This window comes from Fonsecaea multimorphosa (genome assembly GCF_000836435.1).
Source record: "Fonsecaea multimorphosa CBS 102226 unplaced genomic scaffold supercont1.4, whole genome shotgun sequence".
Taxonomy (NCBI): domain Eukaryota; kingdom Fungi; phylum Ascomycota; class Eurotiomycetes; order Chaetothyriales; family Herpotrichiellaceae; genus Fonsecaea; species Fonsecaea multimorphosa.
In genome coordinates this window covers 1,156,780-1,184,416 of record NW_015971638.1, presented here as the reverse complement: position 1 = coordinate 1,184,416, position 27,637 = coordinate 1,156,780, and the positions used below count along the sequence as shown (strand labels likewise).

Sequence of the window (27,637 nt, the reverse complement as noted above, 5' to 3'; positions counted from 1 at the left end):
GCGGAAGGATCCAGATAAGGCCGCGAACGAAATTATCGCTTACAACGGAAAAACCAAAAAAGAAAAAAGCATCGCGAAAGTGCACCAGTCATGAGACCCACGACTACCTTTTATCACGATGACCTTACACTTTACACCTGCGAAGATGAAAAATAAACAAATGGGATACACATAGGGGAGCTGGCTCTTCCTCGGGGTTGGGGTGTGTTATTTTCGAAACTCATTATTTACTGGAACGGTCAAAGAAAGGTACTTTCAACCTGGTCGATAGGCGGGAGTGGAACGGATGTCTTAGCGGGGCCAACTATTTTCCTTCTTATATGTCCTTTCCTACTCTTGAAGATGTGTATTTCGGCGGTATGGATCTTTGCTTCTGGCATCACAGCTCAGCGAGGAATCAAGATGTGTGCCTGTGTTGCATGCGGAAATGTACTAAGCGAGAGGACCCGGGAAACTGGCATCGGCGGCGGCGGATGTCTCTATATATATGTATGTATGTATATATATATATATATATATGTATGTATGTATATATATATATATATATATATATCCATTGTGTCCCTTTTCCTTTCTTCATGTCCCCCTGTACGTGGGGGAAATCTATGCAGGATACCTAGGTAGTTAGATAGGACGAGGTCGGAGCATGCCGCCCGCTGGGTATTGCCGCATCGCTATTGTTCCTTTGACCCCAGATATATATAGACCCTTTTTAATTCTATGTTCGGTGGATATAGCTTTATTATCGCATTTCCGTATATCTCTGTCTTTCACTCTACTGTATGACGCCAACAACGTCTGTCTACAAAACTGGCTCGCAAGAAATCCCGAGTCGCCTTGGCTGACGGGAGTTAGGTAAACGTCAAAGAGAACGAGCAAGAAAAGTCTTTTTCCATCATGTAAACCCAAATTAAACCAGAGAACCAAATAGGGAAAAAAGAAAAGGCAGGCCTGGTTGACCAATTGCGGTCCAACTCAGGCGGGATTTGCAACTCCCACCCCAACCCAACAAACTAACTCCTTCAAGGCAGCAGAATGCTCAAGACATCACAGCTCTGGCCGTCGGGACAGACATTGGTTCGGCCCAGATCCTTGTCCCTGGGCCCCGTGGGACCGGCGACGTACTTGCGCTCTCCAAAGACGTCGACCTGGCCCGGCGTGCTGTCCGGGAGTTGGTTGTCTCCCCACTGGCCCGCGAAGTCTAGGTAGCCCGTGGGGTCCTGGCCGTTGTACGCGGTGAAGACGCCGGTCGAGTTGTCATAGCTGTAAGTGTAGGGGATGCTCGCGACGAAGGGGTCCCAGAAGACGCCGGCGTCGGTGTGGTCCTCCAGCGGTCCGATGGGGGAGTTGAGGCCCGGGATGGTGTGGTCGTGCGTGCCGGGGATGGCGTAGTTGGCGTGTGTGCCGTTGGCGATGTACACGACGGGTCGGTCGCCGTTGTTGTATTTCTGGACGGCCGAGTAGGTGAATGCCTCGCCCGACGTGTGTTGGCTGAACCACATCGCCTGGGGGGCGCCGTTGACGAAGCGGACCATCGTGTGCTCCCAATCACCCACGTGGTCGCCGAACTCGAGCGAGGGCAGGTTCAAGACCCAGTTCCCCTGGTTGTAGGCGTAGAAGTAAAAGTAGAACGCGTCGAGGGTGTTGTTGGGCTTGGAGACGGTGATGATCAGGCTCGCGATCGTGGGGCCTGTCGAGCCGGTAGAATCTGGCTCGACGCCGCGGAACCACGACGGGAGAGCCTCGATGCCTTCGTCCGATGTGAGGTACACGTCCGTACCACCCGACGCGAAATTGTTGAGACTGTTGAGGTTGTCGAGCGTCAAGGGTGATGGAGCGCCGGTGATGTTGTTCCCCGAGCCATCTTCGGGATGGGTGTGGGTTAACTGACCGGCAATGGAGCTGGGGAAGTAGATCTCTGTGGAATCAAGGTACGCAACCGGTGCTGGGGTAGGCTTTGTGTCAGCTCCCATATAGAGTTCCGTCCGTTAAGAGAGGATTGAGAGAATGAGGTATACCATATTGGGTGACGAAAGCGGGCAGGTCACGTTTGTCAAGATGTTTCAGCGGCGACGAGATCGATGCTCCGATCAAAGCCAACACAAGAGAGATGTAGAAAGAAAACATTGTGAAATGTCTACCTGTGGCATTAGGCCTTTCCAAGTTGCCTCGAGGAAATCCTAGATATTTAAGACAGCTTGGCCTGGCAGCACGTCCGCTTTTGCTGTTATTCACAACTGTGGGTTATGGTTACCTTCAGAGATCATCTGCATATTAGACCGGAAGGTCTGCAGCGCACGACGAGGCTACCAGTGGACGAGATTCTGCGTGAAAGGAAAAGTGATTGACATCCAGGTACAGGCGGGCGCGTGGCGCAATGTCATGTCCGTCCATATTTGGGGAGATGACCACGAATAAGCAAGTATAGAGCCGTGTCAGGAAGTCCTTGCATCCTTGTAAGCGAAAGTATCGAGGGGGAAGTTAGATGACGGGCATGGGGCCAATCTCCGACACATACGCCAATCATGTTGCACAAACGTCCAAGTCATGGGAGGGAGACCAAGACAAGCAGGGATGCATCTCAAGGCTTAAATAAACGTGCATTTCAAACACGCACCGATTCGCAGGTAGAACAATGTTTGAGATGCGACCTTTCGACTGTCCCTGGGTCTTGTGTCCCTGGTAGATCTAGGAAAAGTCATGCGGAGATTCTTTTGTTTGATAGTCTGACCTGGACACTCGAAATCCATGGCCCAACCAGGGATCCCTTGGCATGGGAGACACGTGATGGACCGGTTGGCGGTAAGATAAAGCTGGAGCTGCTTCACAAGTGACCCCCATGCGCAAGCAAACAGATGACTGAGTGAACAAGGTTGAACTCAAGGCCCGTGCAGGCCGACATTGGCGGTTGTAGGACAAGAAAGGTTTCGTTCGTAGTCTCGATAATATTGAGGACGACCACTTGGGATAATGCGCCTCGATCCCGATTCTGTGATTCTGTGATGCAATATGTACAACGGTTGCATTTAGGTCCTAGAGAGGCCTTGTGCACTTCGACTCCTGCCTCCACCTTGGGCTACCTCTACCACAGTGTCTTGTGACCGAAAAGCATGCGGACCATGCCGTATACGGAGAACGTGAAGCTGCCCAAAAGGACCGTGTAGTAGGGATAGAGGAGGTATGGGCTTCGGTGAGTCTGTAGGAATTTTGTGTTAGCAAAGCTGCTCAGTGGTCGCAGTATCAAGCAGGATGATAAAGTGTGTGCAATTATTAGGTGGAGACCAGCAATTGGATTGAGCTTCAGGACGTCGAAGGGCTTATGCCATGGAAAGGCTCCATGTCTGCCCAGGACTCGAGGAAGCCCGTTGACCTCGACTTGCAGGACGGAGACTGTATCTTGCTGCTGAGAGATCCCCGAAACAGCCAAAGTTGCCATTCGTATGCGAGGGAGACTGGGTCGGAACATGCGCCGATAGGCCTAGTGCTATCATAGTCGAGTCCAGAACACAGCACACCGTGTATAAAGTCCAAAACTAAAAGTTGAACATGCACTGTGACACCGCCGCGGGCATTCCGTCATTTCCGAGCCCAAGGCAAGTTGTCGTGGAAGCCAGGGCGCCATGTAGCTAATCCTCGACGATGGATGCGCCTGATGCAACTCTTGCTCTTCTTCGGCCATAGATAATGTCTCTTCTTTCCGTCTGATTTGTGGGCTCCGGGGGTTCGCAAGGGCAAGGTGAAGGTCTGATCTGGGAAGGTAGAGTTTACTGACCTTCCACCATTGTCGTTTTCCATCGTGTTTCTGAAACAGACGCTGGTAGTAGGGTACCCGGTTCTCTCGGTACACGAAGACCCTGTGCAGAAAGCCTGTTAGCTAAATTCTAGTACGGAGCACCCTGGTGCTCAAGGTAGAGACCACAAATGGTAGTGGTTGTCCTCTTCCTCGACATACCCGGTTTTCTGCTGAGCTTGAGCTTGAACAGGTCTGAACATGCGGGCCCGGGTGGCCTGCATCATTCGGAGAGCTGTGGGAGCGACCATCTTGTCGGTTCAGGAGGGCAAATCACTTTGAATATCGGTGGGGAAGGAGGAATGAAGAGCTTCAAAGTAATAGACCTGAAGTTCGATTGAGGTTCGGAGGTCGCAGGCTCACGCCATGGCAGCCCAGGAGCTCATTGCCAAGCCTTCGATACCGCACGTGACTAATCTGTATCTTCAAAGCCAGAATCTCCTGACTTTTCACGTCTGCCGTTTTCGCCTACTGTCTCTTCCTCATTGGCACTTCTTACCCTTCTTGATCAAGGCTCTTCCCATGGTGTCCATGAAAATCTAGATGTGTTCGATAGAGGTCACGTGTATGTCGCTACATGAGATTATTATGGGGTCGTCTTGAGAGATGCTCCCAGACGCGATGTCTCTTACTGTGCAGCCGATCATTGGGCCAAATACCTCGTGCGAAGTTGGACATTGCTGCAAGTACAGCTTTACCACGACGATGGTACTCATCACCTAATCGGGCATTGACGACAACCTCAAAACCAGCATTGCGCAATGGCCCAGGCGAGCCTGGGGATGCCTATTTCTCCGCCGCTGTCTCAGAACAACCTCATTCAGATGACGCACAATGGGAGAGCCTCCTGGATCGTGGACTAGCATACGGTATCAAAACCCGAGATCAGCTGCGCTTCGAGGCAGATGTGGGCCATACATCGTTCATTGGCTGTCGTCTAGTCGATAAGCCTTCCCATCGTCACGAAATAGAGCTTTGGGAGATCCTGTTGATCGCTCAAGCTCTCCAAAATGGCCACGAGGGGATCAAAGCAATATGGAGAGGGATGAAATTCCGAGGGGAAGCCTTCCGGTTCGAAGGAGATGATCCCCGTGTTGAAGCTCTGTGGAAGACCTTCCTCTCTGCTGGTTCCGACGACCATCAATTTCTCTGGTCAATCTGCAAGGAAGCCAAACACTTGAAGTACAAACGCCCAAAACTATTCGCAGAGATTGTTGGAGCGGCATTGGAGGGCTCGCGCCCCCTGGATGCATATCAATTCGCATCTTTCATCGGCCAGAAGCACTACAAGGGGCGTGATGATCTCCTGGCCGCGTTCTACGCCGCCTGCCGCTCGAGCGAAGCCAATGCTCTCAGAGGCTTTTGCAGTGTCTATGATGTGGTTCCCAAGAGTCGCATCTATGCGGAGGTGACATCTCATCTGTGGAGTCAAGACCGGTCGTCTGATGCCTTCATGATGCACTCTTTTTTGATCGCAAAGAGAGATCTGCCACCTCAGTTTGAGCTTCTTGAACCCTACATCAACTACTTGGCCCTCCACAACGAAAACCTCGAGAGATTTCTCTTGCCGCTAAACCAGGCTGGTGCTTCCTTCGAGGCCCAGGCGCGACGACTATGGTCAATCGGCAGAAGCAGAATCACGGGTGTACCTGCAGATTCACTCAATATCGTGGCAAGCAAGACTATGGGTTCAGCTCCAACAAAACTCAGCGATCAGTTTGTCGCACGCGCTTTTGCCACTCGGGCCTTCTCCTTCGATTTTGCGGTGAACAGTCTGAGAATGATCGGGCTGATTGAGGCTGGACCTCTGGCGGTCCGTCAAATGGCATTGGCTGCACCAGATCTAGCTATATTGCAAGCCCGGTTTCAAAAACTTCGCGACCTCGAGATTGACACTGGATCTTCTGTGTTTGTCCGGATAGTTAGAGACGTCTGTGATTCGGGACATTGGGAAATGGTCCAAGCGCTTGTGGACAACGATTTACATCATGAGGTGTTTGAGGACATCGAGCTACAGAAGCGGCTCTTGACGGAATACTATCGCACCAAAGACTGGAGACAGCTGAATCGTACGCTCGTGGTTCTCAATGACGGACAATTCGACAACTACTCACGCAGCCGATCCGCCAACTTCTTGTTGAGAGCAATGATGGAAGTAGGCGACTGGAAGAGTGTCCTAAGCTGTGTGGCGACTCTACAAGAGCACGGTCGACATATCTCAACATCCTTTCCTGAGTTCGTCATCTCTCTATTTCGAACCACCAAACAACTCTCCGGTGGTCAAGGTCGTGGAGATGTGGACAAGATTGGATTTCTGATAGGGTTGATGCAGAACATCCTCGCTTCGGGAACAAACTTCAAGATCAAGCTCTGGCGGGCACCGATAAAGGCACTCGGTCGGCAAGGACGTCTCAAGGAGCTTGAGTCCCTCGTCTACTGGATAGCAGAGTGGTACCGAAGCGGAGGCCTCAACGGTCAAGTCCTTCAAGTGCCCATGTCGGGCTCGGGCACCAATCTGAACGTCCTTTTCGACGACAAGTTTCAAAAGTCGCTCATGTCATGGTGTTTCAGACCTCGCAAGGGGATGGCTGCTGTTTCTCCCGAACGTTGCCTCAGATGGACCCGAGTGCTTAAACAACTCCGGGACGTCTACGGCGTGGAGGTCAAAGAGTACGTCATCCGTTGGGAGTTTATTTACCGCCTACGACGGCTTTTCGCTACGGGGATGCGTCTCAAGGCACCCAACGCGTGGATGCGGGCCAGAAACCGGACCTCGCTCACGAGGTACTGGGCTCTGTACGACCAGATGTGGGATATGAAGCCAGCTGGTGGTCGAGTCAATTATGATGACAGGAACGCAGTCAGCCTCTATCATCGCAAGTTGAGTCCGCTCAAGAGGAGGCGTTTGTTGAGTCATTGGTCGAGGAGGAGGGCCGAACGAGGGTTGGACCAGCGAGGAACACTACCGGTTGGGAATGGTGGCCAGAACAATAATAGGCAAGAGGACATTGTTGTGTACAGAGATCTCTTTAATGCGTCTTGGGAGGACTATAGAAAGTGAATAGCAGGATTGAACAATGTGAATTGTTGAATGCCTTTCAATGATTCTACCAGACCCTGTCCATGTCTCGGTTCAAACTCAACTCAAAAGCGGCGACATCCATCTTCCCCTTTTCTTCACCGCACATCTAAATATTTGCGCCGCTTTTGTATCTTAGAGCAACGACGACGCTAACGCCTTTTGGATTAGTGTACAGATCCCATACCATTCACACTCAAACAACTCAGCTGGTAAGCGGTCTCATTTTTTCCCTCTGACAAATTCATGAGATTTCACAAAGAAATGGCGGACCTGAATGTCTTGAGTGAGCTCAAGAACCAGCGACAGCCAGTCCGTCGCAATAATGACAAGACCTACAGCAAGAAAAAGGCCCCGTCGGCGGAGAGACGTGCGATGCATTTCGATCTCTTTGGCGGCGGAGGCAGGAATGAAAATGAGAACGACGACATGGTTGACAAGATGGAGAAACTGACACTTTACCACGATGTTGTTAGAGAGAAGGCACCTGTGCAGCAGCCTTTACCTGAACCAACTCCCCTTCTCGAGCACAGACCAGTTGAGGTACATCACCACCGGCCTCGGGGACGTGGAAAAGGCGCTTCGTCCAAGAAAATGGCAGTATGTGTTCCTACAGCTCTATTAACCAACTCTCACTCAGAAAACTGACGACCCACTTAACAGAACCTCACGTGGCTAGAACTTCAGGAACTCGAACCACTGCTCTCACTCGTGGAACAGAAAGGAGTCAAAGACTTCCAGGAGTTCGGTCGCAGCATCGGCAAGAAGTACCTATGCACAAAGCTTGGTGAAGGATCATATGCCGACGTCTTCAAGCTTGAGGCAAAAGATATCGCAGATGTCGAGGATCTGGAGCAACGAGGCGGTCTCATCATCAAGATCATTCCTTTCAAAATGACCAAAGAGGGCAAAAGCGATTTCACCGACCTGGACTCAGTCATCCGAGAAGTCTTACTGATGCAATCAGTCGATGCTCTGCACGGATTTGTTCGCTGTCGCGGTATCCACATAGTCAGCGGCAAGTATCCGGACGTCCTCCTTGAAGCATTCGACGCATTCAAAGCAACACGACCAGTTTCAGCACACCATACCAGCCCGTTGAAGGAATTTTCTCCACACCAGCTCTTTGCCATTATGGAGATGAACAATGCCGGAAAGCCCATCTATCACCTCCGACACTTGTCAGCTTTTCAGGTGTATGACATCTTCTGGAAGACTGCGATGAGCCTCGCTCTTGCAGAGAAACAAATCGAATTCGAACACCGCGACATGCATAATGGCAACATCTGCGTTAAACCTCTGACCAAAGACGGCCGACTCGACGCGTCACAGAAGGTCATTGAAGAGATGAACGAGAAGCCAGAAGTTGTCCTCGGAATGTCAAATCTGCAAGTCACCATCATCGACTATACCCTGTCACGCGCCAAAATCAATGACGGGACTGAAAACGGCAGCATCGTCTTTGACCCAATGCTATTCTGGGAAATAGAGACATACAATCCGCAGACCGACGCAGAGAAGCGACAATGGTATACGTACCGCCGCGTCCGAGAATATGCGAGGGTTGTTGAGGCCGAGGCGGAGGAAAAGGCCAAACTTGAAGGACTTAAATACGAGGCAAAGAACAAGTACGAGAGGTTCACACCAAAGTCCAACTTGTTCTGGCTCGGATACCTGCTGGCGGACATGCTGGCCAAAAGACCAAGTGGCAGGGGCGCCATCCTGCCAGGCAGTAGCACGGCAGCAAAGAACCTGCAGGTGGGCCTGTGGGCGAAGTTGATTGAGGTGTCGGCCTGGCTCAATCAAGAGACGTCGACGTTGTTGCCGGAAGGGGCCGACGGCCTCATCGCGCAGGCGATGGAGAAGGGATGGCTGGCGCCAGCTGACATGGCGGCCTACAAAGCCCAGATGGAAGAATAGAGGGCGAGTTTTTGTTTCAAATGCATAGCGAGGCGCTGGCGCGGGATGTCGCCGCAAGACGAAATATCATGTGTCATGAGGAATGAGAATACTGAACATCTGAACTCCTTCCTCATCGTGTAGTCGTTTCTTTGCACATGACGGTCTGTCTCTGGACAACGATGTCGAACAGATAAGAAGGATCGGTTGTGTTTGCCTTGGGCGGAAGTAATATGGGGATGGCCAATACCCAATTTAGCCCCCTTTGCACCAAGGAATGCGTCATTGACACGCCTTGTCCTCCGTTAGGGCGGTCCATCACACGACTGGCATTCATTCTCACTGCCACCGGCAACGCATGACTCGGAGCAGTCCACGCGACAAAAGACTGAAGTGAGATGAAGAGATAGACGACTTGACTTTTGACGGCCGTGCCCGTCCTCCTATATGTCCACGACTGCCACCGGAGAACCAGCATCCTTCGAGCTTCCTCAACTGTCCAACATGGGCTTGTTTCGTTCACGCCAGCAGGAATACCAGCCTATACGGGGCGATGCAGAAAGAGACGATGAGAGTATACAAGATGGGCCGGAGGAGGACACAGTCGTGCCTGAGACGCCCTTCTCGTGGCTCGAATACGCCATCTTCGTCCTGCTTGGTATAGCAATGCTATGGGCCTGGTACGTGATACCCCTGCGGCTCTCTGGCACTGGGGTAGGTTCATCCTCACTGACAAGGGAAACCCTAGGAACATGTTTCTCGCCGCAGCACCCTACTTCCAGCACCGTTTCCGGGGAAATCAATGGATCCTAAACCACTTCCAAGCCGCTGAGGTGTCGGTCTCGACGGTCACGAACCTTGGGTCGATGGTGACCTTGACGAAACTGCAAAAGGGGGCATCATATCCGAAGCGCATCATATCATCCCTTGTGATCAACACTGCGGTGTTTGCTGTGCTGGCTCTGTCAACGCTCGTTTCCACGTCCGCAGGCGTGTACTTCGGCTTCCTCCTCGTGGCCATCTGCGCGGCCAGCTTCTCTACTGGCCTCATACAGAACGGCTTGTTCTCATTCGCATCAGGGTTTGGCAGAAGTGAGTATACACAGGGAATTATGACCGGCCAGGCGATCGCCGGGGTGCTACCGCCCCTGGCGCAGATTATCTCGGTTTTGGTGGTCCCAGTCAAGAAGGACGGCAGTGGTGCAGACACGGCGGATGAATCTCCTACTTCAGCATTGGTCTATTTCTTGACGGCCACTGCTATCTCAGTCATTGCTCTCTTGGCTTTCTTTTATCTTCTGAAGAGAGAGGCGAGAAACCGAGCCCTCCAATCGGCGGCGAAATCCACAGCCGATGAGGCCTCTGAAGGAGACGCCCTGACAACGGGCAGTGTGGCGGCGGCAGCGACAGATGAAGGGTTGGACGAGCCCAACAAGGAACGGCCTTCGGTACCGCTGAGCACGCTCTTCTTCAGGATGCCCTTCCTTGCGGCCGCAGTCTTTATCTGTTTCGCCGTCACTATGGTTTTCCCAATCTTCACGGCGTCGATCGAGTCGGTCAACAATATCGACTCGGCAATATTCATCCCATTAGCCTTCCTGTTATGGAACATTGGCGATCTAGCAGGTCGACTGGTTACGCTGTGGCCGAGAATCTCCCTCACACACTATCCTTTTGCCCTGTTCTGCATCGCGATGGCACGACTGCTGTTTATCCCGTTGTATTTCCTCTGCAACATCAAAAACAAGGGCGGTGTGGTGAGAAGTGATTTCTTCTATTTGATTATTGTGCAGCTCCTATTTGGCTTGACAAACGGGTACTTGGGCAGCGAGTGCATGATGGGATCAGGACAATGGGTGCCACCAGAAGAGAGGGAGGCAGCAGGGGGTTTCATGGGATTGATGCTTGTTGGTGGGCTTACCGTGGGGAGTCTATTGAGCTTTTTGCTCGGGGATATCTAGAAGGAATTGTTGACATAGAAAGGGAGTTCAAGGGAGCATTCGGTGACACTGTATAAAGGGGTAAGGAGTATTCTTAAAGGAGTATTTGACTCCCCCACCTTCTCATGGGCACAGCCTCGTTGTCAGCAGAAGGATGACCAACATCTCTGGATGTCTCGAACTCTGCTCTTGCGACTATTGAAATCATCAGCCCACGAGGCTGTGTGCTTCCTGTCTTGCCCACTTGAACCACATTCGGAGGGATTCGGGGGCAGATCCCCCTGGGGCCTGGTGTTTGTGCAACGTGCAACGCCAGACGTGACACGCGTGGTGTCTCGTATTATCACACAGATCACCCAGATCACTGTTGTGAAGTACAATGTTCCAGTTCCGATCCTTCCCAGTCGTACAAGTGTGAGTACCTACGTATGCAACGACTGTCATGCCGACTAAATGCCCCGCGATCTCTTAGCAGTATGTTCCCTCATTTTCCATTTCCCATCACGTGTCACATGGGAAATGAAGTTCCCAGTAAGGTGTTGACCAGTGATAGACTTAGCGTTGAAGTGCGAGGAGTCAAGGTTTAGGGCCGGCACTCGGTGCGCGCGCGATGCGGTGCAGCCAGTCGGACAGACTTGGTGGGGGAAAAGTCCGTAGCGCGTTCCTGGATGCATCAGGAACAGGAAAAGGCCGATGGAGAGGGCAGATGGGGATTGTGGAATTGCGCCCGTTTGGTAGTGGCTGGTGGCACGCTGGCAGCTGGCTGACCTGAGCTGGAAATGCATGCAGTACGTAATCCTAGTTACGAGTTTGCTGAGCCCGGTGAGGTCGTGAGCTGGTGAGCTGGGGAGCTGGGGAGCTGGGTTTCAAGGTTGTGCCCTGGTCATGACGCGTGATGGCTGAAAGGTTGATGGTTAAAGGTTGAATGAAGGTGGAAGCTTGGAAGCTTGAGAGGTTGAGAGGCGGAGAGGCGCAGGGCCTGAAACACGTCTTTGATTTGCCTGCGCAGCTGCGCCCTGCCCTCTTTTCTCTTGCTCTTCTTGGTCTTCTCTCGACATAATGCCCGACTCACTCACACACACCGCAATTCGATCCACACGTATCCTCCGATAGAGAGCTCCTCTTCCTCACTGACAAGAAATTCCAAGAAACCCGACGGGCCCAAGCCAGGCAGATCACGGCCTTCGTTGACCATTCGTGTCCATCCGAACCTGAATTTCCCCAGACCAAAGCCAAGGTCAAGGATGGCCCAGGATAGCCCTGGCTGATCGGTGCATGACCCCCTGCATCCAATCACGGAACCCAGTCAGCCATTTTGTGCCATTTTGTCCAGCTGTTTTTCTATTCTCGAGCCTGACAGACTCTGGCCGGATCCATTCGCGCGCGTCTTCACCAATCAGCCGCCCGTCAACGGCCCTGTCCAACGTTTCAGAAAGAAGCTGGGGCCAGCTACAGGAACCACCTTTGACCTCCTTCCGGCTAGCCGCATCTCCTTTTCGTGTTCTCCTTGTCCGTGTCGCCGATGCTGCTGAGCGCGGATGGATGCTTGGTGGCTCAAATAATGCTGCGTCGCTGGTCGAGTCGTCGGTGCCACTTCAGCCCTGGGTGACCAGAAAAGAGACAAGCTCGACAAGGTCAATGATCAAATACTGCCAACTCGAGCTTCAATCCCGCGTCTCTCCCTCTTGCATCTTCACCACTTGTCCGTGACTTGTTACTTATTCTTTCCTTAAGTGCTTACTTACACACCGAACTGACATCCTTCAGACCTCCGTCACATCCTTCTGCCCAACTTTTCAACAGGCTCTGGTTCGCCTTGGTCCCCTTTTGTGCTTATTACTCCCTACGCCTCGCCCTCACAAGACCATTTCGCATCCTCTCTCGACTCCCTCCCAACACTTCACTCGCTTTTTCCCTTCGATTACTGTTATCGCTGGTCGAAGACGTCGTACGAGTTGTCATAACCTCTCATTATTATACCCGACGCCATGTCGCTAGCCATGGCTCGTTCTCAATATACTGCGGCTCTTCTCGCCCTATTCTTGGCTGCCTTTCCCTCCACAACTTTGGCTTCACCTATATCACACCTTTATAGACGCGACATGGGCACTGGTGCCAAAGCTGGTCTCGGTGTCGGTCTCGCGGTCGCCGCCATTCTCTTTCTAGGGCTGGTTGCCTTCTTCATCATCCACTTCCGCCGCTCTCGACATCTAGCCGCGGTCAACAAAGAACGCGCCATCCTCGCGGGCGAGAAGAACCAAGATGGCTCCGACAAGCCCGATAAATTCGCCCCCAACCCGCCCGAGAAGTCGGCAATGCCTCGACGAAACAAATCTGTGAAAGACCGACTCATGGGACCACTGTACCGCGGCAGCACCATCGACTTAATGCCCATCCCTAAAGCCCACTTCAACCCAAACCGAAGCAGCACCGCCACGACACAGACGGCTCACTGGGATAACATCGACGGTCAACCTTTCCTACACAAACCCTGGGCTGGCGGCGAGAGCTCCCCTCGGCCTAGCTTCAGCAGCAAGCGAGCGACCAGAATGATGATGATGATGTAAACTTGGTCTTCCTTCACCTGTTTCCGGATTGTCGCTGGCTTGCTTGTTCTCGCGAACTCGGTACATGCGCGCCAATTCATTTTGTATACCTCGGAAGCGATTGTCCAAAGAAAGCGACCCTGTGCGTTTTTTGTAACTTTGCTTGGCTTGAAGCTATGTAGGGCGTTGGAACTTCCCACTGGACACTTGACAAACATCGATGGCCAAGGCTTCAGATTAATGAATCGGTTTCGCGGCGTTGGGTGCTGTGCTCCTCGTTGTTATCTTGGTCGCTTGATGAACCAACATCCTATACCCAGAATATATGGCAGCTGCTGCTTTTATGGAATATTTCTTGTCAAGTACGTATGTTGTGTTGGCACTTCGAGAAGAAGACAAATTCATTTGGAGCGGGACATCTCGTGCTGCTGTGGCTGCTCGCGGATAGCTAGTCTCAGCAGCCTTTGCTACTATGTATTGTACTTAGCTACATACATATCGTATCAATCAATGTTACCGGAATCAAGAAATATATGGAGACATTGAACACAACAGGATCAGCATGGACAGAATGAAGAATCTCTTGTCAAGAAACCAGGGCGTACCAACGAAACTTGTAGATCTCGGCGCAGGTGCTCGGCGTATCTCAAGATCCGGACCCGAAGATCGATCTGGCAATGTGCCGCATGCTCGTCATCGATATTGTACTCCCGAAGCACCACAAAATTTTAGGCGGCTTCCAGGCAGATCTCTTTTCCTCGCATACCCTTGACTCCCTCATCTCTTCGTCATGGTCATCACCAGGCCTGTCGTCTCCTCATGACAATAGCAGCAAGGCGCATCTGCGCCCAATGCTTCAATCACTTCTCTCATCCTCGATCCGGTGCCCGTCGTCTGCCCTCATGGCGGATTTCTCCACACGAGTCTCTACGGACGTTTTCGCAGTCAAGTCTTCGCGGCGCATTCGCACCCCCGACGCCTGCATCGCTGGGTCAAGCCGTGCCTGCTAGGCAATACAAGAGAACAAGAAAATGGGCGCGCAGATTCGCATACTTATTCCTGGGCGGGACTGTCGTATACGTGGTGGACAAGAGATACTACGCATCCAGTCTCACCAGAAGTTTCCGCACTTTTTCCACCGGTTTGATTGCTGCCCTGGACTACAAGATCAACTTTCGAGAGGACCCATGGTTTGACAATGACATTACCGAAGTCCACGCACGCAATGCGACGAGATTGTTTCATCTCTTGCGGACAAATGGCGGGCTGTACCTCAAGATCGGTCAGGCCATTGCCATGCAGACGGCCATCTTGCCTCCAGAATTTCAGAAGATGTTCTCCAAGATGTTTGACGACGCACCGCAGAATGGCTGGGAGGACGTGCGACGGGTTATAATGGAGGACTTTGGCGGCCGGACGCCCGAGGAGGTGTTTGGCATCTCTTTCGACGGTGATCCTGATGCCGGGGTTATGGAGCGAAAAGCCCGGGCCAGCGCGAGCGTGGCACAGGTACACTGGGCAAGGCTGAAAGACGGTCGGGAAGTAGCCATCAAAATACAGAAGAGGGAGATTGCTCAGCAGGTCGGGTGGGACCTGTGGGCATTCAAGGTGGTGAGTCGGATATATACGTGGTGGTTCGACCTGCCCCTCTACTCGCTTGTTCCGTATATCACGGAAAGACTACTACTGGAATGTGATTTCCAGAGCGAGGCGAATAATTCCAAGGAGATGGCAAAACTCGTCAAGGGCGAACCCCGGTTGCGGGATAGAGTCTACATCCCCAAGATATACGACGATCTTACCACCAAGCGGGTCATGACGGCTGAATGGGTTGAGGGCGTGCGATTGTGGGACAAAGAGGCCATTACTCGACCGTGGAAGGGAGGCTGGCGGACCGGCAGTCCAGGCTGTCACGGCACTCCGCTTGATCCGCCTCAAACTCCCATCACCACTCTGCAGGAAAAATCCCGGTCGTACAACGAAGAACTCAAGCCGGATAGGACATGGTGGAAAGGGCAGGACGGCAAAGGTGGTCTCGGTCTGGATCTCAAAGAAGTCATGACCACCATGGTAGACCTCTTCTCTGCACAGATGTTTCTCTGGGGCAAGGTTCACTGTGATCCTCATCCAGGGAATATCTTTGTTCGACGCCTGCCCAACGGCCATTCTGAACTTGTTCTGATCGACCATGGCCTCTACATCAACATGTCTCCCTCGTTCCGGCATCAGTATTCCCTCTTTTGGAAATCTTTGATGATATTCGACAATAAGACCCTCAAGGAAGTCGTCAGCCAGTGGGGCATCAACAACGCCGAGATCTTCGCGTCAGCCGCACTTATGCGTCCCTACGAAGGAGGGGATCGCTCGGTGTCGACTCGGCTGAAGGGGATATCGGAACACGAGAAGAAAAAGCGCCAGTACGAGCTGCAACAAGCCATGCGCAAGGGCATCAAGGAGATTCTAGGGGATGAAACCAAATGGCCTCGTGAACTGATCTTCATTGGTCGAAATATGCGCATTGTTCAAGGCAACAACCAGTTCCTGGGCAGCCCCGTCAACCGAATCAAAATCACAGGCAACTGGGCGTCGAGGGCGTTGGCCGAGGATCAACAGCTGACTTTTGCGGAGAGATGCAAGTATTTCGGGAGTCATCTGATGTTCAAATTGGTCCTGTTGGCATCGGATGCATTCTTTTGGTATGCGAAGCTCAAGCAGGCTTTGGGGAGGGGAAAGGGCATGGACGACGATGTGGATCAAATGATGAGGGGCATGGCGAAGGACTATGGCATTGAGATGAACCACAGTGTTTTTGAAGGCTGACGTGCATTCTCGGGGCTGTTTTATGTTCTGATACCTGGTTTTTCGGGTTGGGTTGGGCAGAAGGTATGGCTATATAGGCAAAGGATAGAAAGAAGTCCCCTCAGCCGATGAACCATTCGACCATGACTGATATGTGTAATCCGTGCTCGAGGGCGGTGGGAATGAAGTATAGACCATGCGGCACCCGGCCTCGTTTGTTCGGCGAAATTTTGGGCGAGGACGAGATTTCAGCCTCGTTACTAGGTAGTTGCATCCTGGAACAAACTTCAGTCAGCCGTCATTTACCCACCAGTGCCAGCACAACTCTCTGTCCGTCCTGGGTATTCTATTCCCCTCGCAGCAAGGTCTCAGATTTTATGAGCAAGGGCCTGCAGCTAAAAAACTTCGGTTGAGAGCCTCCATACAGCTTGGTCGAGGACGTCACCTTTGCAGGGGTCTCGACCGATCCGGCCATCTGGGCCATGGATTCGATCCCATTACTACCCACTCGCAGTTGGCGGAGAAAGCAGACGAACTGAGCATGACCCAGATCCTCGACTACATACTGCGGCTGAGCGACTGGTGCAAAGTTTGACAGAGTCCAACCCGTTCGTTTTTCAAGAGGCCGGTCTAGAACGGTGGCGCTCGGCTAGTGCTCGACGGGCGCTCTTGGAAAATGGACTGGCACAAGGGAGTGTCTTGACACGATGGAAGAAGAGATAAATTTCAGCCTCATACCTGAACTGAACTCAAAGCGAAGAGGCCTACTTGGACCGTTATACCGTCGTTGACACCGTTCGGTGGGTGTGCGGTTCTCCTCAGACTCGATCATGTCCAGATGTTCGCACTGGATCGTCCCGCTCCAAGCCTCGGACCGTCGCCTCCTTTCATACCCGTCGTCCCCTTGAGGAAAAGATGTTGCCAGCCGGTTGGAAAGGAAGCGCACTGCTCTTCAGCATCTATTGTGCCGTCGTCTTGGCCGTCAATCTCGGCGTCTTGATATGGGCGGCAACCTCCAAACCCCGAGGAGTGTCAGACGACGGGACTGTCATTCTCCGTGATGGCACCGACTCTGACCAATGTTCCAGCATTCAGGCGTTGAACAAGTGGGCGCACTTGGTGATCAACTTGCTCAGCACGGTCTTGCTGAGCGGGAGCAATTATTGCATGCAGTCTCTATCGGCGCCCACGAGATCGGACGTCAATTCTGCACACAGCGCGGGAAGGTGGCTCGACATTGGCGTTCTGAGCATCCACAATCTCAGATGGATCTCGCGAAGAAGAGTTTTGCTGTGGTTGCTGCTCGGCCTGTCCTCGCTGCCTTTACATCTCTTGTATGTTATTACATCGCTGTGCTCACGCTCAAAAAGGTTGATGTTTCCGCAGCTACAACTCGGCCGTCTTCGTGTCCACCTCGTCCAACAACTATGCCGTCTTCTCTGTCGACCGCACCTTCCTGGACACCAACCATACCGGCAGTTTTGACTATGTCGATGTGTCCTACATCCTACGTAGCGGCATCCAGCCCGCCGGAGTCGCGGACTTTCCATCTGAGACAATCCCTGAGCTTGCCAGCCAGCTACATGACGAAGCCAGCTCGAATAAACTCGTCAACTTGACCTCAGAGCAATGTAGGACGGAATACATCAAGACGTTCCAATCAGCCTATCGCAACGTTCTTCTTGTCTCCGATTCCAATGTCGATGCCGACATCGTCGACAGCAACAATGCCACCGAAGTGGTGCGCTTTCTCCCCGCCAACTTTGTCTCGGATTTCACGTGTGGAGGGACCCAGGCCTTTGCCTGGACTTGTTGTAAGTTGCTGGCCTTGCATCCCAAAGACACACTTCGCATGGGCTTCTCTGTCCTTGGATCCCATCAAATGCCAAGCATAGACTAATGAAAATTTGGTAGCGATGGATGGGACAGCCATCGGACCTCAGGATCCGTGTGACCTGCCTTGCGACGAACCCAAGATCTTCAAGCAGACTCTATCCAACTCCACCTGGGCGCCGTTGGGCCCGCCAGTACAGTATTGCCTCGCCCAACCGACGCAGAAACAGTGTAGTCTGCGGTTCAGCATGGACATTGCGATCCTGGTCGTGGTTTTGAACTTTGTCAAACTGGTCATGATGATTTTGACCGCGCTGGTTGCGTTTGGGAGGAGCGATGTCCCACTTCTCACCATGGGCGACGCCGTTGCCAGCTTCTTGGAGGACCCGGACAGTGTCTCCAAGGGAATGTCTCTGCTCAGCGCTTCGAGGATTAAGAAGCTAGGAAAGGCCTTATTACAGGACGATCAAGCGAGCCAGCGGACGGTCCTTTATTCTGGAAAGATGCGACAAAAGTGGTTGAAAGCCGTCAGCATGCGTCGATGGGCGGCATGCTTCATCCTCTACATTGGTGGCTTATCCGCTGCGGCAGCCTTTCTCGGTCGCGGAATCTCAGCAATGGTCGGATCGAAATCCCTCTCGTCACTATGGTCGATCGGTCTCGGCACCGTGTCAGGACGCACGCTGATCCAGAACGACGCCGTGTTTGGATCGGGCAAAACCGCGCTCATGGCCGCAGTCGTGCTCGCCAACATTCCCCAATTGATTCTGTCGTTATTGTATTTCACCTACAACGGCCTGTTCACGTGCATGCTCCTCGCCAGCGAATGGAACTCGTATTCCGTGAGGCGGAAAGGTCTACGCATCTCCTCGTCGCAATGCAAGGGAGCTCAGCGATCGGGTTATAGGCTCCAACTTCCCTACCGCTTTAGCATCCCCTTAGCCATGGCCAGCCTGTTGCTCCATTGGCTGGCTTCGCAGAGCATCTTTGTCGTCAACGTTTCGATGTTTGATTACACGGGTTCTCCGATCGTCTCGCTTCCAGGGACTGTCGGCCATCTCGTGACATGTGGGTATTCGCCCGTGGCCATCATTTTCACAATCATCCTGGGCGTGCTGCTGATAGGGGTGCTGCTCGGGTTTGGTTTCGGGGCGAGATTCTACACAGCCATGCCCATTGCGGGCAGTTGCAGCCTGGCCATTGCGGCGGCTTGTCATTCCACCACTGGTGTCCCTGCAGAGGAGGCGGTTGATAGCGAAGGAGGGGCAGGGAAAATGCCAACGACGACGACGACGTCGTCAACATCATTACCCATATCTCAGCAACCGCTCATGTGGGGAGAGATACCAGGTTACTATCGCGACCGCGACAACAATAACGTGTCAAGAAGAAGCACACCCGAGTCCATGATGGATGTGAGTCGGGAAAAGGAAAACTCTGCACCCACCGAGCCGCTTGTGACGACCACCTCGAGCATCAGGGACAGGGACAGCGAGGCAAACTCACATTCGGACTCGGACGCGGAGGCGGATTCAGAGTCGACCAACTTGGAAGCCGCACTCCTAGGACCCAGAAGAAGCCAGACCTGCTGCTCGACGACCGTCGCTGGCGTGGGTGCAGGCGTAACAACAACAACAACACCAACAACCACCGAGAAGACTGCCGCTGCCACTGCCACGTCTACGGGTGGACAAAGACTGCAGGTCGATTCGAGGAATGGCAATAAACCTGACCATGAAGATGAAGACGAAGACGACGACGAAGATAGTCAAGGTCCCCACGGCACGGAGGACGGGTATTTACTCCATCCGCTGGCTCCACGAGCACATGATACCGCTTCCTCCTCCTCGTTCGGTGCAGCACATCGAACCGCTATTCCCACCGGCCCCTCATCGCAAAACGGAGACAACCAGCGCGACACCGGTACCGATAGTGTCCGGCGCCTCGGTAGTCGACATGCCTCGTCGGTTCCCGGTGGTGCTGCCGTTGGGCTTGGCCATTGCGGCTTCTCGGCCAGCGACGTGACGGACCCGGTTGTAGGGCGGGCTTATGCTTGACGGGGTGAACGGCAGGGAAGGAAAGCCCATGGGGAGGGACGAGAAGGTGTGGATACAGGTATATACGAGGGATCTACCTAGGTAGGTAGGTAGGTATATAATTAATATAGTCCTGCGGATCCGTTTGACAAGGTTCGATTTGATTTTTGGATCGATGTTCATAAAACGCATTTACATCTGCTCGATGTCCTTGGATCAGTGTCTGGCTTTTCAGGCATGCCATTTCTCGTCATTGGCGGCGATAGTAATTGAGCATAACGAAAGGTCTGGCATACTGCAATTCACCCCCTCATCCACGTCGTACTATAAAGAACTGCTCCGAACCAACTCGATACAAAATTCGGCACAGAAGCGTCCCTCGACCGTCTTCATCTGTCCCCACACCTCCCTCTTGACCTCCTCCTCCACACTGCGCCCGTATCGCTCTATATACACCGCCTTGACCCTCTCGAGATGTTTTGGCTCCCAGTGCATCCTGACGAGTCTGGAGATCAGTAGCTCGGTCCGCTCTTTGCCCGGCGTCGTCTCACTTATAGCCTGGTGTAACAGCAGCGCGTCACGCATGGGGCGATTCAGTGCTCCGTTCAGTATATGCGCCAATGTCTCACCGACTAGATTCCTCGACTTGGAGATCATCTGCCTTGCGAAATTGACGCCGTAGGTCCGCTCAAACAGCCGCAGTACCTCGCGTAGATGGGCGTCGCTCCGCAGGACGATGATCTTGATCATGTCCGTCTCTCCGCCCTTCGACTCGAGCGCTTCGGCCAAGTGCACCACGTCTTCCTTGACGAGCCTGATCTCAACAGGCGATGACTCTGGCATTCGTCTCTCCTCGAGCGCCAACAGGATGGCAACGCGGAACTTGTCGGCTTTGAGTTCCGTGCGGATACATTTCTCGAGGTCGTCGCTGTACTTCTTGTCCTTGAAGCAGTTCTTGATCTCGCGGATGTCGCTGTTTGAGCGGCCCATTAGACTCTCAATCAACAACTCTCGCCGAGATGCACCGCCCTGGTACCATGAGTTTGCCCAATATGCCTCGCTTTCCCATCGTCCTAGGGCGGTCGCGTAGCACGCTTTCCCCAGGTTGCCGGGAACGCGCATCTTGATGTGCTTGGCCATGTTGATACCTTGCCCGCTCACCTTGGCGTGATTCTTGTACTCGGCCCGAAGAGCGATCAGATCGTCCGTTGAAAGCCGTGGCAAGATCTGTACAAGCGGTCGTGGATCTGGTGCAGACCGTGTGCCTGCCAGAGCAGCGGCGATGCGTTTGGCATCTTCGGTAGGGTCATAGAAGGAGACGGTCTTCCTTCTCCCACTACGCCCTCCTGGCGACAATATGCTCCTAGATGGTGAGCGGTCTCGGCTGGCACTACCAGGTTGGCGAACTTCAACGTCCAGGTTGGTGTCGAGCTTCGACAGCCGACGCGGGCGGACTTCTTGGGTCGTTTCAGCGAGACTTGCACCCCTGTCGTGTCCTTTGGTATACTTTTCCTTTTCCCTCTCGAGCTGGCGTATCTTTCGTTTCAGCTTGGCGTCCGAGTCCCCATCGTCGTCATCTTGATCAAGCTCGAGGTCAGACAAATCCGAGTCGCCTTTGTGGTTTGCCAGAACCAAGGCCGAGGGCATAGGTGAAATGGATTGATAAGTCCCCTTGTATGCCTCGAGTAAGGGCGAAGGAGGAGGCTTGTTGCCATCATGGGAGTTGTACTGTGCCACACCTAACGTTGCAGCACCCAGCGCTGCTCCTCCGACCGCCAAAGTTGACATTCTCTTGGTCACCTCTTCTGAACCATATTTGTCCCTCTCACGTCTCCGGTCGCTCTTCGCGTGCCTGTCGTAGTCATCGTGGTAGTCCTTGCTTTTAGGTTCTCGAGTCTCATATCTGTCGTCATTGTATTTCTTATCCGTTGGCGTGCGTGTCTCATACTTGCTGCTCCTGTAGTCGTTGTCATTGTCTCTAGTATCCCTAGGGCGCGACCGCTCGTAGTCTGACGGTCGAGACCGTTCGTATTCGGGTCTTCGTGATGAGATTTCGCTTGGGTCTGCATATTTGAACTGCTCGGGATTGGCATACTGGGGACCGCCAGAACCACCGTAGGAACTCGACCGCTGTGCAGCAGGCACAGGGCCAGCACCATTATAGGCTCCTGGAGGAGCGTAACGAGGATCGTTGGGAGTATAACTCATATGGCGAGCTGCCTCAGGCCGGATCTCAGCGTATGACCCCGGCGGATGGCCATATGCTCCATGTCCATTTTGATAATTGGGATCTTTGTCTCTGTATCTGCGACGAGCGTCTGAGTCACTCTCCTCTTCTGAATCGTCGTGTTTCTTCCTGCCAGATTTTTCTCGTCTCTCTCTGTGTCGATCCGAGTCACTGTCAGACTTTTTCTTTCGTTCATATCTCCTGTCATCGTCCGAGGGTGTTATTTCTTGTGCTCGAGGGTCCTTGCTCGACCTATACGAGCGATATTTATCTTCCTCGTCGCTCTCGTCCACATATTTCTTCGAGCTTCTTTTACTGCTGCTGCGGCGATCCGTCTCTTCTTCCTCATCGTAATATTTCTTGCTCGACCGTCTATCCTTGTATCCACGATCTTGCTCCGGCTCATCCTGTGGTTCAGCGTATCTCCTGCTCGATCGCTTGCTGCTGCTGTACTCATCGGGCTCATCCCGGTCCCGGACGTCGCGTGAACGCGATCTCGACCGATCTCTGTCGCGGCCACTTGGAGATTTCGATCTAGATCGGCGGTCATCCCTCACATCGAGCATTGAGGACGACATCGTGGGCGACGTTGAATGACCGCTCTCGCAACGGCTTCCTGTGCACAGTTATTCCGGATCTCGCAGACAGCCCGAACTGGAGCTGAGGAAACGACTGGTGACTAAAAAGTCAAGTGCCAGCGAGTCATGCGGCTCCTTTTTAATTAGCATTGCTTCCTGTGCTGGCACGCGTAACACTCAATCCTCTTTGAAACGCACAATTGGCTGGTGACCGTCATAACGGCCCCCAAAACTTACCTGGGCGCTGTGCATTAGGCTTGCAGATACGAAAAGAAGGGGGGCACTGGGGGGCTAGTAAGGCTTCAACATGGGTCGCCAGTCACCGACCAGTTGTGCATCTTGCCGAATTGGTGGGTTGCGAGGTTTCAGCTTTGATCGGTCGACCCGGAGTCCCCGCAGCTGTATTTGCTGTTCGACGCAGCGACCAAACTTGGAGATCGCTTTTGCCCTTTGACAACTTCCACACTTCAAGCTGCAGCTTTGGAAAGTCTGCGGTCTATATTGTCCTTCGAGTCGGCGCAAGATGGCCCGAAGCTGTTGTAAGACTTGTACCACTCAAACACCCCACGGAGCCCTCCCCGCAGTCGGCCTGAGTTGCTTTGTGCGAGTTGCATATTGCGAGGCCGCCAGTCTTCTCCTCATCCAGGGAAGCTTCTTGACATGAGAGACAATAAGTACGACAGCCAGGTGTTCAGGATACCGGGAAAAAGATATAGACACAAAGGTTATTCTTTCGAAAATGTTTCCTCCACGAACGCTGCGTCCTCTCTTTACCTCTCTTTCCTGGTCCCCACGACTCAAGACTCCATCCTGCATGTCCATATCCCCTCGTCGTCGCACCCTCAAGACCCTCCCGCTCTTCTCCCTCGAAGGCAAAACATGCGTTGTGACTGGCTCTGCTCGAGGACTGGGAAAAGAGTTCCTCACAGCCTTTGCCCTCTCTGGCGCCAAAGGAGCGTGCATTGACTTGTCCCTGAAGGATTGCGAATCGTCCATCGCCTCGATAGCCTCTCAAGTACGAGACGCGTACCCTAATGACCCCAACGCGGTCCCAGAACTTCGAGCCTACGAGTGCAATGCCACGATCGAATCAGACGTCAAGACAACATGGAGCAAGATCGTGGACGACTTTGGGAAAGTCGATGTTCTTGTCACGGCTGCTGGGATCGTAGATAACGTCGAGGCCGAGAACTACGAATATGCCCGGTGGCGGAAGATGTTGGACATCAACATTGAGCAAGTCTCATTCCCTTTTCCCACCTTGTCATTCATTCTACAAGGTACAAGTTGGAAGCGGAGCTGATCTGAAGTAACCCCCCTCACAGCGGCTCATGGCTCTTCGCCCGTGAGGCTGGCAAGCACATGCTCCAGCACAACATCCAAGGCTCCATCATCCTGATTGCCTCAATGTCGGCGACAATTTGCGTCCGTCCTCAAAAGCAGGCCGCCTACAACACCTCCAAGGTTCGCCGTTTATGAGGCTGACCCCTCCAAGGGTGCAAGATGCTAACACCTCCTAGGGCGCCGTGCAGATGCTCTCCAAATCGCTGGCGACGGAATGGGGGCCTCGAGGCATCAGAGTCAACAGTCTTAGCCCCGGCTACATGAAGACGGATCTCATAAAGGGGTTGCTGGAAAACGAAGGCAAAGAGCTCGTGGGCAACTGGGAGAAGGACATCCCAATGGGGAGAATGGCTGAGCCGCATGAGTTGAGGGGCACCATCGTTTGGATGGCCAGTGGAGCCAGCAGCGTGAGTTTTTGCACCTTCTTTTCCCTTCGAAAATGCCGCGGTCCCATTTTCCGGAAAGAGAGAATACCTGTTACTACTCTAGCTCGACAAAAACTTGACCCATGCTAACTTCGTGTCCACAGTATTTGAACGGAAGTGATGTGGTAAGCTTGCTTTTGTTTCTGCTCTGCTGATTGGGGTGAGGACCTCGCTGATCTAGGCCCCAGATCGTGGATGGCGGCTATACTGCTTGGTGATCCAGGATGGCGAGTAGGATGGAATAGACCAGCTCACAGCATGTTGGGCTTCAGATGGACACATGCATGGTTAAGGCAAACGACAACAGGACCGAGACAACATGACCATTGATGCGGGAATACACAAAGATGATAAGATCTCTCAGACGACTTGGAAGGGAATTTTGGGCATTCATATCCTTTGATTGATCGTAGAGCTATCTGCATAGCCCTTGATGGACATGAAATCATTCTATCATTTCACAAGCACAGCCCGATTTGGTCCAAATGACCATGCTCTTTTTCGTCAAAGCCAGTAGTACCCCGAAACGTAGCAAGTACATATTGGTGCCGTATGAAGGAATCGCTGAAGCAAGACAAGACCGTTGATGATGACAAGAATTAACCGTGCGGAAACCATGAAATCTCCAGGGTCAGGAGTAGATTTGAAATCCCGCAATTCAGGAACCATGGAATGGAAGCCCGCTCCTGAAGATGAATCTTCCACAACCTCCGCCACAAGAAACAATGCCACTGTGAGATGGATTGGATTAATTCCCGTACAAGACATCTATTTCTTGCCAGCCTTGACAGCAGCCTTGGTGACCTTGCCACCTCCCTTCTCGGACTTGACAACGGATTCTGCAGATGGTCAGCACGAAACTCAGAAAATGGTACTGAGGAGAGCAAAGACTTACTGATGACACCGACGGCGACGGTCTGACGCATGTCACGGACGGCGAAACGACCAAGAGGCGGGTAGTCGGTGAAGGCCTCAACGCACATGGGCTTGCTAGGAACCATCTTCACGATAGCAGCATCACCAGACTTGATGAACTTGGGGTTGTTCTCCATGGACTTGCCGGTACGACGATCGATCTTCTCGAGGAGTTCGGCGAACTTGCAGGCAATGTGGGCAGTGTGGCAATCCAAGACTGGAGCGTAGCCAGCACCGACTTGACCGGGGTGGTTGAGGACGATGACCTGGGCGTTGAAGGAGTCGGCACCCTTGGGGGGGTCGTTCTTGGAGTCACCGCAAACGTTGCCACGACGAACCTCCTTGACGGAGACGTTCTTGACGTTGAAGCCAACGTTGTCACCGGGAACACCCTCAACGAGCTGTTCGTGGTGCATCTCGACGGACTTGACCTCAGTGGTGACGTTGGCGGGAGCGAAGGTGACGACCATACCGGCCTTGATGGTACCGGTCTCAACACGACCGACGGGCACAGTGCCGATACCAGAGATCTTGTAGACATCCTGGAGAGGGAGACGGAGAGGCTTGTCGGTGGGACGAGAGGGGGGGTCGATGGCATCGATGGCCTCGAGGAGAGTCTTGCCGGTGGCCTTGCCAGCCTTGGACTCCTTCTCCCAGCCCTTGTACCAGGGGCAGTTGGTGGAGACGTCGATCATGTTGTCACCATTGAAGCCGGAGATGGGCACGAATGGGACAGACTTGGGGTTGAAACCGACCTTCTTGATGAAGTTGGAGGTCTCCTTGATGATTTCGTTGTAACGATCCTCGGACCACTTGGTGGTGTCCATCTTGTTGATGGCGACGATGAGCTGCTTGACACCCAGGGTGTAGGCGAGCAGAGCGTGCTCACGAGTCTGGCCATCCTTGGAGATACCAGCTTCGAACTCACCAGTACCAGCGGCAATGATGAGAATGGCACAATCGGCCTGGGAGGTACCAGTGATCATGTTCTTGATGAAGTCACGATGGCCGGGGGCGTCAATGACGGTGACATAGTACTTGGGGGTCTCGAACTTCCAGAGCGCGATATCGATGGTGATACCACGTTCACGTTCGGCCTTGAGCTTGTCCAACACCCAAGCATACTTGAAGGAACCCTTGCCGAGTTCAGCGGCTTCCTGTTGATGAACTGTCAGTCTCAGATTCGGCGGTCGATTTTGTGTGGCGTGTCACGTGGTGAAGGATGTACCCCTCCCCCACCAAAATTTTTGATAGAGATTGTGGCAGATCCAAAATGAGGGCAAACGAAGGGGGCGGCGGAAGGATGAGGACAACATACCTTCTCGAACTTCTCGATGGTACGCTTGTCGATACCGCCGCACTTGTAGATCAAGTGGCCTGTTTGGATATGAGTATTTTGTGTGACTGCGGTCATTTGGGCCTTCTCTTACCGGTGGTGGTGGACTTGCCAGAGTCGACGTGTCCGATGACGACGACGTTGATATGAGTCTTTTCCTTACTGAACAAATGAGAGACATGTCAGCGATGATCATTGATATCGAATTGAGGGTTGCTTCGACGATGCAAGTCGAGCGCAGGTAGATTTTGGCATGTTTGTGCTTACCCCATGGTGACGGATTGGAGGTTTGTTGATGGTTTGAATGAAGTCTTGTAGTTCTGTGGCAGATACTAGAAGAGTTCGAATTGAATGCTCAGGTACCACGGCTTGCGTAGAGGTGCTGTTGACTGATTAGTTCTGGGGGATGGAAAGTGTAGGGGCAGGGTGAGGAACTCACTGAGCGACGAAGAAGGGAGAGAAACAAAGTCGGCGAGAGTGTGCGGAAGATTTTGTAGGCTGGCGGGCGAGGGACTAAGCTTGGCGTTTTGGACCATCGAACCATGCCACCAGTGGCAGTGACGGGCTCGACGGGCAGTGACTCAAACAACCCGCGCTGGACTGTCGCTCACCCTTCAGGTTATTCACCCTCAGCACAGCACCAGACAGTCTTTTGCGGCCCAAGCCCCACTAATTATTGCTGCGCGAACTGCCATTCCTCATCTCAGGCTCATTCTCCGTCAGCCCACTGGCTGCATCTTCCATGATTGGCGAAGGAAATCAAAAAGCTTCGGCATGTGCTAGCGACTAGGGAGATCCTGCAGGGTGCCAGTGTCGCCTCATACCACCCATCAGCCAATTGGAATACTCCAATCTGTTCAAAAATTCTCCCCAAGGCTGCCATCTGTGGC

General features: G+C 53.0%; 12 protein-coding genes across 12 annotated transcripts; 8 read left to right on the top strand and 4 right to left on the bottom strand.

Moving 5' to 3' along the window:
* Nucleotides 1–1,022: 1,022 nt before the first annotated feature.
* On the bottom strand, nt 1,023–1,973 carry Z520_03085 (uncharacterized protein; the record flags this gene model as incomplete). The annotated part of the gene is made up of 1 exon (XM_016773598.1): nt 1,023–1,973. The coding sequence occupies one exon, from the start codon at nt 1,971–1,973 to the stop codon at nt 1,023–1,025; it is 951 nt and encodes a 316-aa protein (XP_016635655.1).
* Nucleotides 1,974–3,082: 1,109 nt separating this feature from the next.
* On the bottom strand, nt 3,083–4,041 carry Z520_03084 (uncharacterized protein; the record flags this gene model as incomplete). The annotated part of the gene is made up of 3 exons (XM_016773597.1): nt 3,083–3,196; nt 3,773–3,854; nt 3,953–4,041. 3 exons carry the CDS (start codon nt 4,039–4,041, stop codon nt 3,083–3,085), a joined length of 285 nt encoding a protein of 94 aa, XP_016635654.1.
* Nucleotides 4,042–4,367: 326 nt separating this feature from the next.
* Z520_03083 (uncharacterized protein) lies at nt 4,368–6,851 on the top strand (the record flags this gene model as incomplete). Its single annotated transcript, XM_016773596.1, has 1 exon — nt 4,368–6,851. One exon carries the CDS (start codon nt 4,368–4,370, stop codon nt 6,849–6,851), a length of 2,484 nt encoding a protein of 827 aa, XP_016635653.1.
* Nucleotides 6,852–7,133: 282 nt separating this feature from the next.
* Nucleotides 7,134–8,789, top strand: Z520_03082 (uncharacterized protein; the record flags this gene model as incomplete). The annotated part of the gene is made up of 2 exons (XM_016773595.1): nt 7,134–7,469; nt 7,533–8,789. The coding sequence occupies 2 exons, from the start codon at nt 7,134–7,136 to the stop codon at nt 8,787–8,789; spliced, it is 1,593 nt and encodes a 530-aa protein (XP_016635652.1).
* Nucleotides 8,790–9,215: 426 nt separating this feature from the next.
* On the top strand, nt 9,216–10,729 carry Z520_03081 (uncharacterized protein; the record flags this gene model as incomplete). Its single annotated transcript, XM_016773594.1, has 2 exons — nt 9,216–9,448; nt 9,517–10,729. The coding sequence occupies 2 exons, from the start codon at nt 9,216–9,218 to the stop codon at nt 10,727–10,729; spliced, it is 1,446 nt and encodes a 481-aa protein (XP_016635651.1).
* Nucleotides 10,730–12,696: 1,967 nt separating this feature from the next.
* On the top strand, nt 12,697–13,275 carry Z520_03080 (uncharacterized protein; the record flags this gene model as incomplete). The annotated part of the gene is made up of 1 exon (XM_016773593.1): nt 12,697–13,275. The coding sequence occupies one exon, from the start codon at nt 12,697–12,699 to the stop codon at nt 13,273–13,275; it is 579 nt and encodes a 192-aa protein (XP_016635650.1).
* A 798-nt stretch (nt 13,276–14,073) lies between these two features.
* On the top strand, nt 14,074–16,074 carry Z520_03079 (uncharacterized protein; the record flags this gene model as incomplete). The annotated part of the gene is made up of 1 exon (XM_016773592.1): nt 14,074–16,074. One exon carries the CDS (start codon nt 14,074–14,076, stop codon nt 16,072–16,074), a length of 2,001 nt encoding a protein of 666 aa, XP_016635649.1.
* Nucleotides 16,075–16,968: 894 nt separating this feature from the next.
* Z520_03078 (uncharacterized protein) lies at nt 16,969–17,953 on the top strand (the record flags this gene model as incomplete). Its single annotated transcript, XM_016773591.1, has 2 exons — nt 16,969–17,387; nt 17,440–17,953. The coding sequence occupies 2 exons, from the start codon at nt 16,969–16,971 to the stop codon at nt 17,951–17,953; spliced, it is 933 nt and encodes a 310-aa protein (XP_016635648.1).
* A 16-nt stretch (nt 17,954–17,969) lies between these two features.
* On the top strand, nt 17,970–19,943 carry Z520_03077 (uncharacterized protein; the record flags this gene model as incomplete). The annotated part of the gene is made up of 1 exon (XM_016773590.1): nt 17,970–19,943. The coding sequence occupies one exon, from the start codon at nt 17,970–17,972 to the stop codon at nt 19,941–19,943; it is 1,974 nt and encodes a 657-aa protein (XP_016635647.1).
* Nucleotides 19,944–20,246: 303 nt separating this feature from the next.
* On the bottom strand, nt 20,247–22,727 carry Z520_03076 (uncharacterized protein; the record flags this gene model as incomplete). The annotated part of the gene is made up of 1 exon (XM_016773589.1): nt 20,247–22,727. One exon carries the CDS (start codon nt 22,725–22,727, stop codon nt 20,247–20,249), a length of 2,481 nt encoding a protein of 826 aa, XP_016635646.1.
* Nucleotides 22,728–23,541: 814 nt separating this feature from the next.
* On the top strand, nt 23,542–24,714 carry Z520_03075 (uncharacterized protein; the record flags this gene model as incomplete). Its single annotated transcript, XM_016773588.1, has 5 exons — nt 23,542–23,990; nt 24,053–24,191; nt 24,248–24,478; nt 24,601–24,621; nt 24,685–24,714. The coding sequence occupies 5 exons, from the start codon at nt 23,542–23,544 to the stop codon at nt 24,712–24,714; spliced, it is 870 nt and encodes a 289-aa protein (XP_016635645.1).
* A 550-nt stretch (nt 24,715–25,264) lies between these two features.
* Z520_03074 (elongation factor 1-alpha) lies at nt 25,265–27,019 on the bottom strand (the record flags this gene model as incomplete). Its single annotated transcript, XM_016773587.1, has 5 exons — nt 25,265–25,335; nt 25,392–26,568; nt 26,730–26,788; nt 26,842–26,909; nt 27,015–27,019. The coding sequence occupies 5 exons, from the start codon at nt 27,017–27,019 to the stop codon at nt 25,265–25,267; spliced, it is 1,380 nt and encodes a 459-aa protein (XP_016635644.1).
* Nucleotides 27,020–27,637: the final 618 nt, after the last annotated feature.